Source organism: Prionailurus bengalensis, chromosome A1, assembly GCF_016509475.1.
Source record: "Prionailurus bengalensis isolate Pbe53 chromosome A1, Fcat_Pben_1.1_paternal_pri, whole genome shotgun sequence".
NCBI lineage: Eukaryota > Metazoa > Chordata > Mammalia > Carnivora > Felidae > Prionailurus > Prionailurus bengalensis.
The window spans coordinates 192,083,979-192,100,719 of record NC_057343.1 but is presented as its reverse complement, the minus strand read 5'-3'; the positions used below and the strand labels follow the sequence as shown (position 1 = coordinate 192,100,719).

The 16,741-nt window shown below is 41.0% G+C and overlaps 1 protein-coding gene across 3 annotated transcripts in view; it reads left to right on the top strand.

Moving 5' to 3' along the window:
- The window catches only part of SGCD (sarcoglycan delta), a 564,070-nt gene that overhangs the window by 400,552 nt on the left and 146,777 nt on the right, over window positions 1–16,741 (top strand). For all 3 annotated transcript variants that reach the window (XM_043597493.1, XM_043597502.1, XM_043597487.1), the window contains exon 4: window positions 11,235–11,322. In XM_043597493.1, coding sequence (XP_043453428.1) covers window positions 11,235–11,322 — 88 coding nt within the window. The remainder of the gene's footprint in view (window positions 1–11,234; window positions 11,323–16,741) is intronic.

The window sequence follows — 16,741 nt, the reverse complement described above, 5'->3', positions numbered from 1 at the left end:
GCAGCTAGAAGGAGGGGAGAGGTATGTTGAATTTCCTAGACTTCCCCCCCCCCCAAAAAAAAAAACCCCTTTCTTGGTCAGTTTTTTTTTTTTACGTTTATTTATTTTTGAGAGACAGAGCATGAGCAGGGGAGGGGAAGAGAGAGAGGGAGACACAGAATCTGAAGCAGGCTCCAGGCTCCGAGCTGTCAGCACAGAGCCCAACGCAGGGCTCAAACCCACGAATGTCAAGATGGTGACTTTTGCCGAAGTCGGATCCTTACCCAACTGAGCCACCCAGGTGCCCCAGTTTTTTATTTTTAAGAATAGCTACTCACATGTTATGGAAGAGTTTTCTACAGAACACTGGGAAATCTTAGGAAGAAGGTTCAGACAGTTACTCGGGTATTATTTTATATAGTGTGAAGATGAAATTGTCACCCAAGATAATATTAGAGGACAGTGAACATTTTCAAGTGCCGCCTGTGTAGTCTGTCTCTGATCTCATAATGGTTTTGAATTATTACTTGAGTGTTAATGTTGTCTTTCTAAATACAGAAGTATCATTTAAATGGCCCATAAAAGAGCAAGGAGGGTGGACAGATATTTAGGCATATCACAAACCACAGAAATAAAACAGTACATATTGGTATAGGAACAGGCAGAAAATGAAGAGACCAGAAGTCTCTAAGACAGACTCCTGTATATTTGGGAATTAATGTATGATGAAGGTGGCACCACATATCAGTGGAGAAATTAACATTCTCTTGGTAAGTAGCATTAAGGAAAATGGCTTTCATTTGGGTTCTCACCTAAACTATGTACAAAAGGGGATTCCAGGGACAATGAAGATTTAGTATGAGAAGTAAAACTAAAGTGTTTTTTAGAAGAGAATATAAAGAATGAACTAGGACAGGAAAGGGTTTCTTTATGAAACCCCAAGAAACTATCGTTAAGAAGAAACAAATGAGTTTTCTTACATCAAACTAAACATTGCTGTTCATCAGAGGACAGCGTGGGCAGAGGTAACAGAACTGATGGCAGCACCGGGGGATTGGTTTCCCTCCATCCCTTGATCATCAGTCTCCAACCACATGGGCCTTTCTCTCTGCCCCTTTTATTTATTTTTTTTTAATTTTTTTCTACATTTATTTATTTTTGAGAAACAGAGTGAGACAAAACATGAGCAGGGGAGGGGCAGAGAGAGAAGGAGACACAGAATTTGAAGCAGGCCCCAGGCTCTGAGCTATCAGCATAGAGCCTGATGCGGGGCTCAAATCCCCGCATCAACTGTGAGATCATGACCTGAGCCGCAATTGGACGCTCAACCAACTGAGCCACCCAGGCGCCCCTTCTCTGCCCCTTTTATGTACCAACCTCCTTCCTGCCTCAGGGCTTGTATACTTGTCTATTGCTCTGTCTAAAAGTTCTCTCTCTTCTCAATTCACCTAACATCTACTTATCCCTGTGTTCTCAGCCAAAATGTCTCTCCCTTAGAAAGACCTTCCCTGATTGCTCTCATTTCACCTACAACTTTCTGTTCATTGCACTCATTGCAATGGCAAGGATATAATCATTTATGGGACTCTTAATTTCCTGTCCATGTCCCCTTCCAGGTGGTATGTACACTCCAGAAGAGCAGAGGCCACCTGCTCATACTTGGCACACTGTTTTATGCCTAGAACATATACCTTTAAAATGTTAGTGGAATGAGTTGATTAGGGGCAGTTGAAAGAGGACATATTCCATAGCTCAGGTTAGATGGATGCTGCAAGCCCAGGGAAGATTCAAGCATAATTTAACCTTTATGTCAGTAAGAATTTGGGGTAATTATTTGTGCCCCTGCTTCTCCCTGTCATCTAGAGACTCAACATCTCAAATCTCATTTGTATCACCTGCAGCTCGTTGCATTCCATAAGGTGGTACACAGATATTCGTTGATTATATATCTACACTGCTTCCTCCCACCGTGCTTGGTTTTCTGTGTGTGGACTATCACTTCAACCATGCTTAACGACTTGCCTTTTGAAAACTCTCTTTGACAGTTGGTGTCAACCTCCATTTAATTACTTCTTTTGTTGACAGCTCTCACTCTCTGTTGACTCTTAATTTGATCTGGGCATTCAGTTATTCAGCAAATATTTATTGAAAATCTAGTGGGTGCCAGGAATGTGCCAGGCACTAGAAAATCTGGCAGTCCCCTTCCACTGGTGACATGCTAACATGATACCTCAAAGGAGTCATTGAACAGAGCAGCTCAACTTAGTTAAATATTGAGAGAGACCTAAATGCACCCAAATTGGGGCACAGTGCAGAGAGTGGCTGAACAGGAACACTACAATGGAAAAACTGGACCAGTTCCCAGCTTATTTTGAGTAAGCGCTTCAGAGTGTAGCTTCATTATTCATGACTGGAAAACTTTTCAAGACAATAGAAATCTACCCAAGCATCATTATAAAAAGATATTCTAAAGTAAAATAAAAACTAACCATACTCTGCTATTTTTTTAAAAATACTTCTCATGCTTTGCAAAGGGTCGATTCAGAGACAACTAAAGCATCCTCTTGACATTAATAATAGATAATAGATAATAGAGGATTTTGAGGCTTACTAAAGATAAACTTACAAACTATCCTTTGGAAATGATTTTAATACAAATCTAAGTTGGTGTCAGCTTAAATTTTTCTAGTATTACTTAATGAACTTTGGTCACTGGAGCCAGTACATTGTGAAACCTATGGCAAAGAAATGGTTACTTGTGATTACAGTGTTTTCTGTAGGCTGAGCAGGGAAGGAATGATAATGGATAGAGAGCCATGTGTGAAGAACTATCTGTGAGACCTCTACACTATTGTTTATTTTAGTATTCCTTTTTTTTATGTTCTTTATTTATTTTGAGGCAGAGACAGCAAGCAGGGAGGGGCAGAAAGAGCAGGAGAGAGAGAATCCTAAGCAGGCTCTGTGCTGCCAGCACAACACCTGATGTGGAGCTCAATCCCACGGACTGTAAGACTGTGACCTGAGCCAAAATCAAGAGTTGGAACCTTAACCAACTGAGCCACCCAGATTCCCCTATTTTAGTATTCCTAATGACAAAATCCCATGGAAATATACTTAGGGGAGACTTTCCCATTAATGTTATCAACATCAAAGTGAAATCACACGTCCATAATGTAGTAAGCTTCCTGCCTCCTCAGAGATTGGCTGGCTTCCCAAGGTCTCTTCCCGAAGTTCTGGATCTTAGAATTTGGCAGCCTAATATAGCTTTCAAAAAAATTGCAACTTAAAAAAAATAGTTGTATATATGCAGAAAAGTTGCAAAGATAGTGCAGAGTGTTCTTATATACCTCACAGTATCCCTATTACTAACATCCAAAATTAATATGGTATATTTATCAAAATTAATGAACCAGTATTGATACCTTATTACTAACTACAGTGCATTCTTTATTTTGATTTCCTTGGTTTTTACCTACTGTCCTTTTTATGCCCAAGGGTCTTCTCCAAAGTACCGTATCACATTTAGTCTTCATTGTTTCTTCAAAAGGCTCTTCTTAGCTGTGATGGTTTCTTGGACTTTCCTTGGTTTTGATGACCTTACCAATTTTGCAGAGTCCTGGTTAAGTACTTTACAAAATGACTTTCAACTGAGACTCATATGGTGTTTTCCTCATTATTAGGTGGGTGTTACAGGTTTTGAAGAGAAAGGCCACAGAGGTAAAGCATCATTTTCTTCACCTCTATCAGAGGTGCAGCTATCAACGTGGCTTATCACTGTTGATGTTGACCTGGATCCCCCTGGCTGAGGCAGTGTTTGTCAAGTTTCTCCACTGGGAAGTTACCATTCTCCATTCCATCCTGTACTCGTTGAAAGAAAGTCACCTTTAAAGAGTAGGCAGTTAACATAGTTAACTGTGAAAATTGTTTGGAATTCTTATACATGAAAGACTTATTTATTCCATCACATTTATCTATTCAGTCACTTATTTTTATCAGTCTGGACTAATGGATGATGCAAAGTTAGATTGTTTATTTGATTTCTTTTATATTTCTTGATGTAGGCATTTATCACTATGAATGTTACACACTTATCACTCTGAATTTCCTACAATTATTCTTAAATTTAGTGAATATTTAGCCATAGAGGCTATGTGGAAAGGTGTGTTTGGGTTATAATTCAATACTTCATCCTATTATTTTGTTGAAATTCTTTCAGCTTTGGCCATTACACCCACTTTCAGTTGTCTCCTGTGTCCCTTTGACATGTTTCCATGATTAAGAAGTGTTTTTTCTGTTTGGTTTTTTATTTGTTTTTTTCAGCACTTCCTTTCTTTCTGTCACTACAGGATGCTCCAGGTTCTTTTTGTATGTTTCTTGCCTCAGTCCTAGAATCAGCTATTTTTCAAGGGGCCCTCCTCATGTAGGTTTTGTGTAGTTTTTGTTATAGTTAATGAAGTATTTTGGTAGCCATTATGTAAGGCACTTGATATGTTTTGTCTTTCTTAATCTTCATTTCAACACTATTATATGTAGCCTTTAACTTAATTTCATAAGCATAGAAACTGGGGCTCAAAGAATGTAATGACTTACCTAAGGCCCCACAGTTAGCAAAAAAAGGCAGAGCTTGTGATTCAAGCCCATATCTGTCTGACTCCAAAGCTCATACCCTGAACCCTCGTTCCACAAGAGCCAGACTCCCCTGTGAACTAAGTTAACACTGGATGCAATCTGTGCTATTGCAGACCACCCTTAAAATACAGAAGCCAGTGAACTGTGCTCTTGGAAGACTCCTCAGAACTCTAGCCACACTGGTCCCTTCCCTCTCTGAACTTTGCACTGAGTGGAAAGCCTTCCCTGAACATGGAAGGTGCTTATGTTCTGTGTTATGGTTTTCTCTGTTTATCTAAATTCCCAGATCAGATTGTTAGCTCCTCAGGGAGCAAGGAAAATATACTACCATGTAAGATTATCAAGAGAAGCAACTTCTAGAGGCCATATCATTTCAGAACTGATTGTGGTGATACAGCTGCCATCAAAGGCATGTATTAAAATCACTGCCTTTTATACCAGGAAAGGATAGATCTCCACTGAAGTGATATCACATCATTGTTATGATAATTTTGCATCAGTTCAGTCTTCTCCTGGGTGAGGAGCTTTCTCAAAGATAAAGGCCGTATCTTTCTCATTCTCCCGGGCATAGGACAGTGTATAGGTTGTAGGCACTCACACAGTGTATGTAAAATGTTTAATTTAAGAAAGCTTTTGAGTCCTGGACAGAGACTACCTGTTCTTGATTTATACACAATTTTAACCTGCTTTCCTTTTAATAAGGCAATAGTACTTATAGAATTTAATGGTTCTTAAGAAGGTGGTTCTAGAGGTAGACACACAACAGCAGTGAGAAATGGTAGGTCTCTGTTTCATTCAAAAACCCCACTGAAAAATACAGTAAATTGAGAACAAAAGTGAAAAGGGGTAAATGTACATGGTCACAGAGAAAGGGAGAGGAAACCATGGAGACAGAATGATGGAAAGAGGGTAGATGAGAGCTAAACATGCCTGTAGGATTGAAAGTCACTCTGTGAAGTGAGTGGGACAGGGCCCCTTATCCATGAGGTATTTTAAGTGCAGTGTCTTTACCCACAGAAGTCAAAATGCACCTGGACTGGTCAAAAATCTGCATAAAGACCATACACTTAGACTCTCCATCTATTCCCAGTTGACCCAGTTAGGTAATAAGTACCTCTTCCCAACCTCACAGAAGATAGGAAGATTGTTTTCTAGAAAGTTTGACCAGAGGACCTCTGGTCATATGAAGTCAGGAATAAGGCATGAAATCAGGTTTAACTGAAAGTCTGTCCCTGAACAGCAAAATGCCCAGACCTCTTCCCCTCTGACATTCAGAACTCCTGTATCAAAAGTTATACCCACCAGTTTCCTGGCAGGAGTTAGAGAACTATTCTTTGATGAAATTAGTCACGGGTACTGACTGCCCACTGGTACTGACATCTGGAAACTCTCCATTGAATTAGCCAAACCCCTACTACTGTACCCTATGGCAAGGTTCACCCATCTAGAAGCACACAGCTTCCAACCAGTTTTTTTTTATTCTCATGTAAGAGAGAATAGTGCATCAATCAAACAAGGAAGGGATGGCATAAAAAGGAAGGGTCAAAGAATAAGAAAATGCTCTTGAAAATGATGAGTATGATGATACAAGTGTTTTTAAAAAATCAACAGAAGAGATGCCTCTGGCTCAGTCAGTTGAGCATCTAACTTCAGCTCAGGTCACGATCTCACAATTCGGTTCATGTGTTCAAGCCTCATGTCAAGCTCTGTGCTAACATCTGGGAGCCTGGAGCCTGCTTTGGATTCTGTGTCTCCCTCTCTTTCTGCCCCTTCCCTGCTCGGTTTCTGTCTCTTTGTCTCTCTCTCAAAAAAATAAACTTTAAAAACGTGAAATAAATGAATAAAATAAATAAAAATCAATAGAAAAATTGGATCTTAAAGTTGAGGATATTCTCCTCCCCCCCCCCCCGCAAAAAGAAAGAAAGAAAGAAAGAAAGAAAGAAAGAAAGAAAGAAAGAAAGAAAGAAAAGGGATTAAACAGAAGGAGGAAAAAAGAAAACTTAGAAAAAGAAGCATTTTTTAAATGATGCATTTATTGTCTCCAGGAAAAGAAAAAAAAATGTGCAAGACAGCAAAGGACATGTAGTTAAAGAATACTACTTGGCTCAGCTGTGGACAGTACACACGTAATCATAATGTAGCTTCTGAATATTGATTTTACCAGAGTTGTATGAAAGAGTCCATATGATTGCAGAAATCCAATGGATAATGTCTAAAGGTTGATAAATCAAGAGATATGGTGGAAGCCTATTTCAGGCCATGGGAAGAGACATACATGAAGGAGCATTCTGGCAAATTGAAAGCTCTGGGGGTGGTAGGGGGTATAAGCCATTGCTCTTTGATTATAAGCTTTATAATATTTGACATTTCATATTCATTTTGGTAAAGAATAAATAATACATTTAAAAAAATAAGATACACTCATTCAAAAATGGAGCCATTTGGCATTCAAACGTGCATCTTGCAGCCCCCTGAGGACATCAGAGAACAAATAATGTTCGCTTCAGTGGCCTTGGATGGTCAAGAAAAGGTTTGATTTTGCTCTGCATGTTCTGCTTTAGAGAGACAGAGGTGATCCGTCTCCATCAAAATGCTGTGGGCATAGTTATATGGGGGAGAGTACTGATGTAGACTGTCCTCTCCCTATATGGGAAAAAGGGTTGTTCACCTCCCTTCCTCATCTCCCAGTCAGTCTCATCCCGTGTCCATAAGAATGAAGGGCTGACTGGCCTCAGACTGACTTGACCTGGTCCAGAGCTCTTATCTTCATCAGAAGCCATGGATCTGCCACACTCTTTTCTGCCAAGCAGAAGGGACCCGCAGGCAGTTTCCTGCAAGCCCCTTATCCTCAGATGGTTGCATTGAAGTCAGTTAGTGAAAGTCACCAGTCCCCAGAGCAGATTCCTCTGTGGCAGAAATTAACCTCCCCAGGCCCAGAGGCTGCAGTGGTGAGTGGGAAGGACACAGGAGAGCATTTCCTTTACTTGTTCTAATACTATAGAGACCCCAGTGTTTTGCAGTGGCTGGTATTTTCCTGGTTGGGTGTCAGTATGCAGGGACAGCCAAATAAAAGTCACACTGACCAGTTGCCACAAGAGTTGCTTCAGAGTTTGTTAGCTGGTTTGTGCATTTTACTTGGTAATCTTTTTGTTATCAGGTATATGGAAGGGGGGATTATAGCATCACGTCCCAGGCTAGAATGAGGCTTTTTGTTTAAACCATGACATACCAAAGACTGTGTTTCCCAGGATTTTAGCGTATTAGAACAATTAATGCTAAATGATAATATTTTGACATGGCGTTATAAAGGAATGGGTGGCTCTTGTATCTCTGGTTATAAACCTTGAGCAGAGCTGTTGGGAGATTTTTTTTTTTTTCTGCAGTGGAATTGTTTGAATAACATTCAGGGCAAGCAAGTAGCATTTGAGAAATTGGGATTTGGAAGATAATAGTGAGCCAGCCACATATAGGGAGATCCTTTGACATGTGGAAACAGAAGTTGCTGGAAATGGAAGAAGCCCCTGACTCAGTGCACAGATGGATTGTGAAGATTGGTAATGCAAAGGACAGTCTTCCTCATTTCTCTCCATCTTACCCTCCCCACTTACCACCCCCCCCACCTCCTTCCTTCCTTTCTTCCCTCTCCTTCCTTCCTTTCTTCCCCTACTGCTCGTGCCTCATTCCCTCCCTCTCCCCTCCCCCAATTACTGCAACAACTTTGGAAGTCTTACTGTGTGCCTGGCACTGGACCGCATGTGTTTTAATAATTACATATAGAATTTAATAATTTCAGTAATATGTGAGTTTTAATACTTCAATAATATTTGCACCATTATACATATCAAAAAAAAAAAAAAAAACAACAACAACAAACTGAGGCTTAGAACGATTAAGTAACTTGCCTAGAGTAGCCTAACTAGCTAGTGGTAGAGCAGGGATAGTAAATTAGGCAGGCTGACTTCAGGGCTTCTACTGCATGTGCAGCGCATCGTGAGCACACAGGTCTGTTAGCCATGAGCTTGCTGATCATACCCATGTTGGTGGTGGGGAATGCACAGAATGAACCACAGAGCAGTGAAGTGATTCGCTCAAGGTCACACACTGGTCAGTGGCAACAGAGTCTATCCTGTTCTCTCACTCCAGGTAGCTCCTCTCTTCAGTGCCAGCTTGCTGAATATAAGAAGAATTAGTACATTAACTTCTAAAAACATAGAACTTCCTGTCTGGGTTCCAGGTTCTGAATCCTTACATTACTTGAGTTGATTTTAAGTTTTAAGTAGAACTCTTAAGTACTGCCAAAAGCAATGCCAAAGAATCTCTTTGAGGCTAATATTTGTTATGTAATGGACAGAAGATGGAAGCCTATGACAATATTGAATTTCTTCTTCTCTTACCTAATCAAAAAACAAAACAAAGCAAAAAGTTTACCATTAGGCAGAATTTTAATCTTAAGTCATTATGGGGGATTCCAGTGAATCAGTGGTTGCCCTGATGAAACAGAAGGGAAACCATTCTGGGGCCCCTGGGTGGCTCAGTCAGTTAAGTGTCAGACTTTGGCTCAGGTCATGATCTCATGGTTCTTGAGTTTGACCCTACATTGGGCTCTGTGCTGACAGCTTGGAGCCTGGAACCTGCTTCAGATTCTGTGTCTCCCTCGCTCTCTGCCCCTCCCCCATTCACTCTCCGTCTCTCTCTCAAATAAACATTGAAAAACTTTTTAAAAATAAGGTAAACCGTTCTTTCCTCAGGGCCTGGGTGGGATATGGGTATTGATTATCCATTTTAGAAGTTCACCTTGGGCAAGAGCTCCTGTCCTAGTGTGGGGGAGAGAGATGATGACTTCTTCATCAGGGCAACCACTGATTCACTGGAATCCCCCACAAAGGATTGGGTGATGGAGACCATGACTTCAGATCTTCAGTCTATGGAAAGAATGCCTTCATGGAGGCTGCCTGTCAGCACTGGCCGGCCACTCTGCCACATGCATGTGCTAGGCTGGGCTCATGAATCTTCTCCTATACCCCACCTGCTTTAGAAGGAAAAAGACATCAACCATCCTACAACCTTTCTACTTCCTTGACCTCGTTTTTTTTCATTTCACCTTGGTGAAGCCTATCTATAGTCTTTTCAAGGCTCAGCTTAAGCTTTAACAAATATCTTTGCTTCCCACTCAACAGCCTCAAACTATGAATACTCTTACCATTCAGGAAAGTTCCCCACAGGCTTTGTGCGCAGCTCCTTAATTATCTGTATTGTTCTCTACCTGGTATTATTTGTGTGCCCATCGTATTGTTCCCATTAGAATCTAAGGCTTTAAAGAGGAGTCTTGCTTATCTTTGCTTTCCGCACAGCTCTGGGGACAATGTTTTTCTGGGTTTGGGACTTCATGCATGGTGGTGTTATAGAGTTTTCAGGCAGATAAGTGCCATGTGGTAACAAAGGTTTAGAACAATGAGAATGACTACACACATCCTTTTTCTAACAACAACTATCTGGATACTGACATGTTCTGGCAGCAAACATATTTCAGTTTATGGCTTTAGTTTACTCCAGGAAAGAGAGAACATCTAAGCCAGAGGTCGACAAACTGTGGCCACATCTGGCCCTCTGCCTGTTCGCTTATGGCCAGTGAAATAAGAATATTTTTTATATCTTTAAATGATCAGGGGAGAAAAGGAAAAACAATATTTTATGACACAGTGAGATCATGTTAAATTTAAAATTATTTGGAATTCAAATGTCACTGTCCGTGAATAAAGTGTTACTGGAATTCGGCCATACCCATTTGTCTGTGTACTGTCTATGGCTGTTTTGCACCAAAACAGCAGTTACCAGTTGAGTAGTTACCACAGAGACTGTACATCCCACAAAACCTAAAATATTACCATCAGACCCTTTGTAGAAAAAGTGTGCCAGCCCCTATTTTGAGTCATTTTCAGAAATACCCTCCACAGTGTGGAAATGGATTGGGGTGCCCTTTTTGACAAAGGAAAACTGGATGAAGGCACAAAATATCTGAAGGAGGAGAAATTTGGGAACAAGAAAGGGGAGGCAGAGGCCTACTCAGAGAAGCCACATCTCCTAGGTCTGGTTTACATATATGGCAAATATCTCCACAAAGAAACTATTTCAGTCTGAATTGTACCTGGCTTCTCTCAGCAGGTGGATGTGCCAGAGGGCTGACCTCAGGTATTTTATACAAGTTTTCTGCACTCCATTAAGTATTTTTCATGGTTCTTTTGAAGAAATTATAAATGAGAAAGGATGAAATTAGGAGATTACTGATCATTCCTGATCATTCTGTATACCAAGGGTAACTAACACCTGTCGTAAGATCTAAAGGACTCTTTATCGCTGGGTTATCTCTGAGTCGAGTGTGTGTGTGTGTTAGGGAAATCTATTTTAAGTATGTGTTGGTCTCTGTGGGTCTCTTTGGAAGAAATCCATTTTGGATGAATTCCAATTAATTATGTATGTGGGGATCATTAAACACTTGGAGTATTCAAATAAATACACATCAGTTAGAACTTAGTGAAAGCCAGTTCAGGTCCTTGGAGAGTTGTGGTTACAGTTTTTCATTTAGAAATCTGCCATTTTCATGTGTTTTTCTTATTTTCTTATTACAGGGTAATGCCCTGTACTTCAAATCAGCCAGAAATGTTACAGTGAACATTCTCAATGACCAGACTAAAGTGCTAACTCAGCTGATAACAGGTAAGACAATAAAGAACGTAGCAGTACCTGGTCCACGCAAAGCACTCAGAAAACATTAGAACCAAAGATTGAATGAAATATCACATAAACTAAAGAAAGAAATGTCTGCTAAGACATTTTAGAGTGGAGAAAGAGAAGGTAGCATGTGTTGCATGATTCCACTGGAGGGTAGAGTCTCATCATATGCACACATTTAACTTATGCAAATCCAACAATACTTGTTTAGAGGGGCAATAAACTATTTTTTCACATAACATGGCCCCTAAACATAAGCCAGCTGCTTCATCTGGTGCTCAACAACAGAAAAGCTCTCTGTTCCAATGCTGGAGGAAAAGCTGGCTGTGTTGGATTAATTGAGAGCACAGTATACAAAAAAACCATGCGCACGTACTTTATGAGGTATAAAGGGGATTTTTAAAGTTAATTTGAATCCATGCCATGTTTGTGATAGGTGCTGACTTTGAGCCTGACCCAACTGCAAAATGCCGATGTACTGCCATTGATTATGGTTGCGAGGTTCCTTTCAATATAGCAGATCTGCTCCTAACAGTTGTGGAAAGCACCCACTGGGCTTTAAGCTGCATATTCCTAAAATTTAAACAAGGATTGGTTATTCACTATAATGATTATAATGATAAACATGGGCCTTATGGTCACAGTAATGTGTTGAATGGCACGACCAACGCCCCCAGTGTAGATTACGGGCTGCAGTAAACAGGAGCCATTATGCACCCTGCCAGTGGAAGGGAAAAAGGGGTATGTATCTGAATGGCACTGTTACACTTCCAGAGAGAAAATGCCATTTGTTTGGCTTTGGGGCTGAGAGAGAAGTATACAGATGGACATTTTGAGAAGCCAGTTGCCCAAATGCCCTGAAACATAAACTGTGACTAAAACATCTGGAGCCCCACTAATAAACATGCCACAAGAAAACAGGTGCTTTGTGCCCAGAGTCTTGCTGGGGAGAGAGTCTCTGTTCCCCACAGGAGCACCGCATCTGATGTCTGGAGATTCACAGCCAGTGGGTGTATTAGACCATCTACCAAGGCTGGAAGGGATTGCCGCACGGCAAAGCCCATAATCCATAAACATGTTGTTCCAGTGTGTGACTGGATTGTCGGCCTTGCTTATATAACATCTGGCCTGTAGTCACAATGCTAAATAATTAAATAAACAGCTTCAGTAAGCAATGATTTAAGCAGCATGTGTGAAAATTGCCTCCAGGAGGGAAATAAATCCAAACTCCCCGTTCCTGATTCCTCTGTTCAAAAGGAACCTACTTAGCCTGTTGATCATTTGCCATTTATTTGCCATGGGAGATTTGGTTTACTTGAGAGATTTTGTTTTGATAAAGCTGGAAGTGCCCAAATGACTATTCTTCAGTCAGTGTCTCTTCCCCTCCCTCTCCCTCCTAACCTTCTCCTTTCCCTGCTTTCCCCCTAATTCCTCTACTTTCCTCCCCATCCTCTCCCCCTCCTTGTCTCCTCTCCTCCACCCTTGTTTTCCATCGTCCTCACCCTTCTCCCTTCCCTCCCCTACCCTCTTCTCTTATTTCTCTCAGCCTCTGTCTTTCCCTCTCCTTCTTCCTCCCCCATCTCTCCATTCTCTCTCTCCTTTTTCTCTCCCGTTTGCTCCTCTCTCCCTCCTTCCTTGTCTTCTGTCTTCCCATCTCCCCTGCCCAAATTAGACCCTCCTGGAAGCTGAGATACCTACCCAGAGCTCTCAGGGTGAGGCATGACATAGCTCATGTTATAATGAGATGGGCAAAAAGCCACTCTAACACCAGCTGGCAGGAGCCTTCCAAGATGATCTCTAGAGAAGATGATAGATGTATTTAAATATAATTCTGAGTACGTATACATATGCACACTCACCCCTAAAGTTTTCCTTCAGGCTTCTCCTTTTACATTTAAGCACATGGTAGAAAGCACAGAGCAGTTCCAGGAGACAGGATCTTCTAAAACCTCTTATACTTGCTGTTATATTTACCCGAGAACAAATGACTGCTCTCATCCCAGTAGCCAGGTTCACCAAAACAATCCTGAGGATCAAGAATTCTCCTGCTTACCTCACGAAGGTCTCAAAAGCCCAGAAGAAATTCCAATGTTAGAAATTCAGGTAAATTTTTCACATGATAGAGTGCTTTAAGTGATAGTTAAGTTCTCAGGCAAGGCCGTAAAAGCACATCTGGCCAACTCTGTTGCCGATTTAGTGTCCTCTCAGTAGTGGCCTGAACAGAAAGCCCTCTGGCCTGCAAGGAAGAAAGCTGTAGGCAAGTCTTCCGCAGAGTGGGCAACAGTCTCAGTGTCAAGGGAGCTGAGAAAGGAGATTAGGCGAGATGGCCCCTTTCCAGCTCCCAAATCCGTAGCATTGGCATGACTGGGAAACTCCTGGTATGTCCCGATGGTTTCCAGTTCTTCCCGTGTAGGAGATTCATTAAGGAAGTAGTTGACACATATTACCCGGAACCGAGGGAGATTAATTGGAGTAGTTTCGGGCTTCAAATAATGATTTTTTTCCATCCTAGAGAGGAAGAGTGGGTTCCCTGACGGACCTCCTGAGCAGTCTCCAGACCTATTTCCTATTTTCATTTCCTCCAGGACCCTTGTTTTTTGGGGGGGAGGTTTGTTTTGTTTTGTTTTGTTTTTAAAGATTTTAGCCACATCCAGGACATTTGGCAGCCCCAGGTAAAATCAACAAAAGAACAAGCCATCTGCACCATTGAGCCAGCAGTTGCTCTGTGGGGTTTTGGCTAGAACTTCCAACTACAGAGCTTTATATGTGCAAATGGTTCTGGCCCTTGATAAATTCCTTTGTGTTCTGAGAAGCTCTGAAAAACAAGATAACTTAATTGTGTTTTGAGTTATCTGATTGTTTCGGTGTTTTTAGGACATTCTCTTGAACGTTTCAAGAACCAGTCATAAGTTCAGAGCAAACTTGCTTTAAACAGGCAGGTGTTCTCAACTCCTCCAGGGCCATATCTCATGAAACTGCCCAGATCCACGGAGGCAAAGGCCAAGCAGTTTTGTCTCCCAGTCATACCCCCATTTTGCCATTGACTAGATCCAGAGTGTCAAACTGTGCTCACCCCATGCCTATCCCAAGGTCATTCATTCATTCATTCATTAACACTTCTTCACCTCCTGGCACCCAGTCTCCCCCCTCTGGTATGACCAGAGAGTCTTCAGTATGACCAAGTAGATACCTGCATCTTCGCCCTCCAAGAATCACCTAATCAAAAGCCCTCACTGTCCATCCCTGTTCTTTCAGGATTGTTTTCTGGTCCTTGTCTGTAGCTTTCGACGCCCCCTCTCCCTATCCTCCAAAAGGTCCCCTCCTCACTGCTCCTCCTGTGTTGACTCCAGCTGTCTTCTCCTCTCTAGACAAACACACATCCCTTTTCTTCTATGGAACAATTCTGAGAGCTCAATTCCAGACCCAGATCTTCCATTAGCTGACCTCATGACCTTGAGAGAGTCCTTAGCTTGCTGCCACTTGTTTTCACCTATGCATGAAGGCCATTGGAGAAGATAATGCCTCGGTCCCATGCCATTTAGAAAGTCTCTGCTGTGTCTGCTGTTTCCATTTCCTATTCATTCAGGAGCCTTTCCAATGCCCTTCTTTTTGTCAGAGGGCTGGTGTGGATGTACTAGTGGGAGATCACACTTCCAAATTGGCAGGATTATGTGAATGAGGCAAGTGCACTAAGAGGTGATTGTCATTAATTATTTTCAATGTGTTGGGACCACTGTATTAGAAACTTGGTGACAGGTCATGATCACAATGACGATAGTCATGATTTCGCAGCACTTTCCCACCTACAGAGTGCTTTTTATAAATATTGTATAATTTGATCCTTTTGATCTTTCTATAAGGTAATAGAAGAGATGGTGATAGTACAATTCTACAGATGCAGAAAAATGAGGTTCAGAAAGATCAGAGGATTTTCCCCAAGTCACATGACCAGAAAATGAGAGAGTTGGAACATAATTCTTGTCTTCTGATTCTTAGTCTGATAGTCTTGTCGTTGAGGAAAACACCCCTAGACGTCCAGGAGTAGTCCTGGCAATATAAGCCAGGCTTCTGTGTTCTCCTGTTTGAACATAATCCATTTCGCAGAACATCAGCACCAGACAAGGCAACGTGGCGGTCATAAAGGATCAAGACAAAACAGAAAACAAAGACAACTCTAATCATGTCTGAAAACAGATAAAAATGGAAACACCTATCCAAACCAGCAAAATGACTGAACTTCTTCAATCCTGGTTAATATCAGTGACTTCTGTTTTTTATCCATTCCAGGTTTAGCATTGCTCTGATCTTCCCCACCTCTAGATAAGATGTATTAACATGCCAATTGTAAAATTACACCCACTTCCTGTCAGCACCTTATCCAAAGCAAAGCCTTGCTTCCTTAAATTCAGCCCCAAAATAACTTAACATAAAACCAAATACTATAGTAAGGTCTTTCTTACTGAGATGCCCTGAGTGGTTGCCCCTGGTGTGTGTTCTCTATCACAACAATGAATAATAAACTCAACTTGTTCACCTACATGTTTGTTCTCTTTGGTCTATACCTGGAAGGCATTGAGGGCCCTTTCATTACTGCTTTTTATAATTAAATGACACTGTCTTGAAAATAACTTGAAACAGAAATGCTCTATCAGAATCTCCTGATCAGCTTTGGGAAAATATAAGATTTCTAGACTCTTTCCTCCATTTTTTTTTCTTTATGAATTTTTGGACCAAAAGATAAATTCTTTTTGATCTGAGTGAGGTTCTGTGAAGATGATTATACCTCCCAGGTTATTCTGATTAAATTCTGCAGACCAGCTTTTGAGAGCCACCTGAACTTGAGATATTCAGTTAGCTCTAGTTCAGATAAACTACAATGCCTTCTGTTTGTTTTTTTGTTTGTTTAAGGAATTCTAACACATTAGTTTGTTTTATTTTTTCCATGGTACCCAAAACTCTGAAGTTTTCTGATTTACTAATAAATGTCTAAACTTCTATTTGGGTCCATCAGAAGATGCCACTACAATAGCTTCCCTTCAAAGATAGCATTTGTTGCCATATGATAAATCCTCTAAAATTTATTTTTTATTGAGTGAAATTCTAGCATAAAAGATTCAATAACTTTCTGGTAATTAATTGCAATACATTTTCTGGCCTTTTCTGCCAGGAAATTATCTATATACACTGAGGAAATAGACTTGTCTGGTATCAAATACAGCCAATGGTTTAAGGGTACTGGCCGAGACAGACTTCAATTGAATTTAAAGGCACCCTTTCCAAGAGTTAGAGCTGGCCATAGATATTCCGATTACTTCAAGAGGTGGTGAACTTTCTATGCCTTGATACTTTCAAGCCAAAATCTACAAGTATTTGATAGTAATTTGGTAGTTAGCTAAGGGAAACC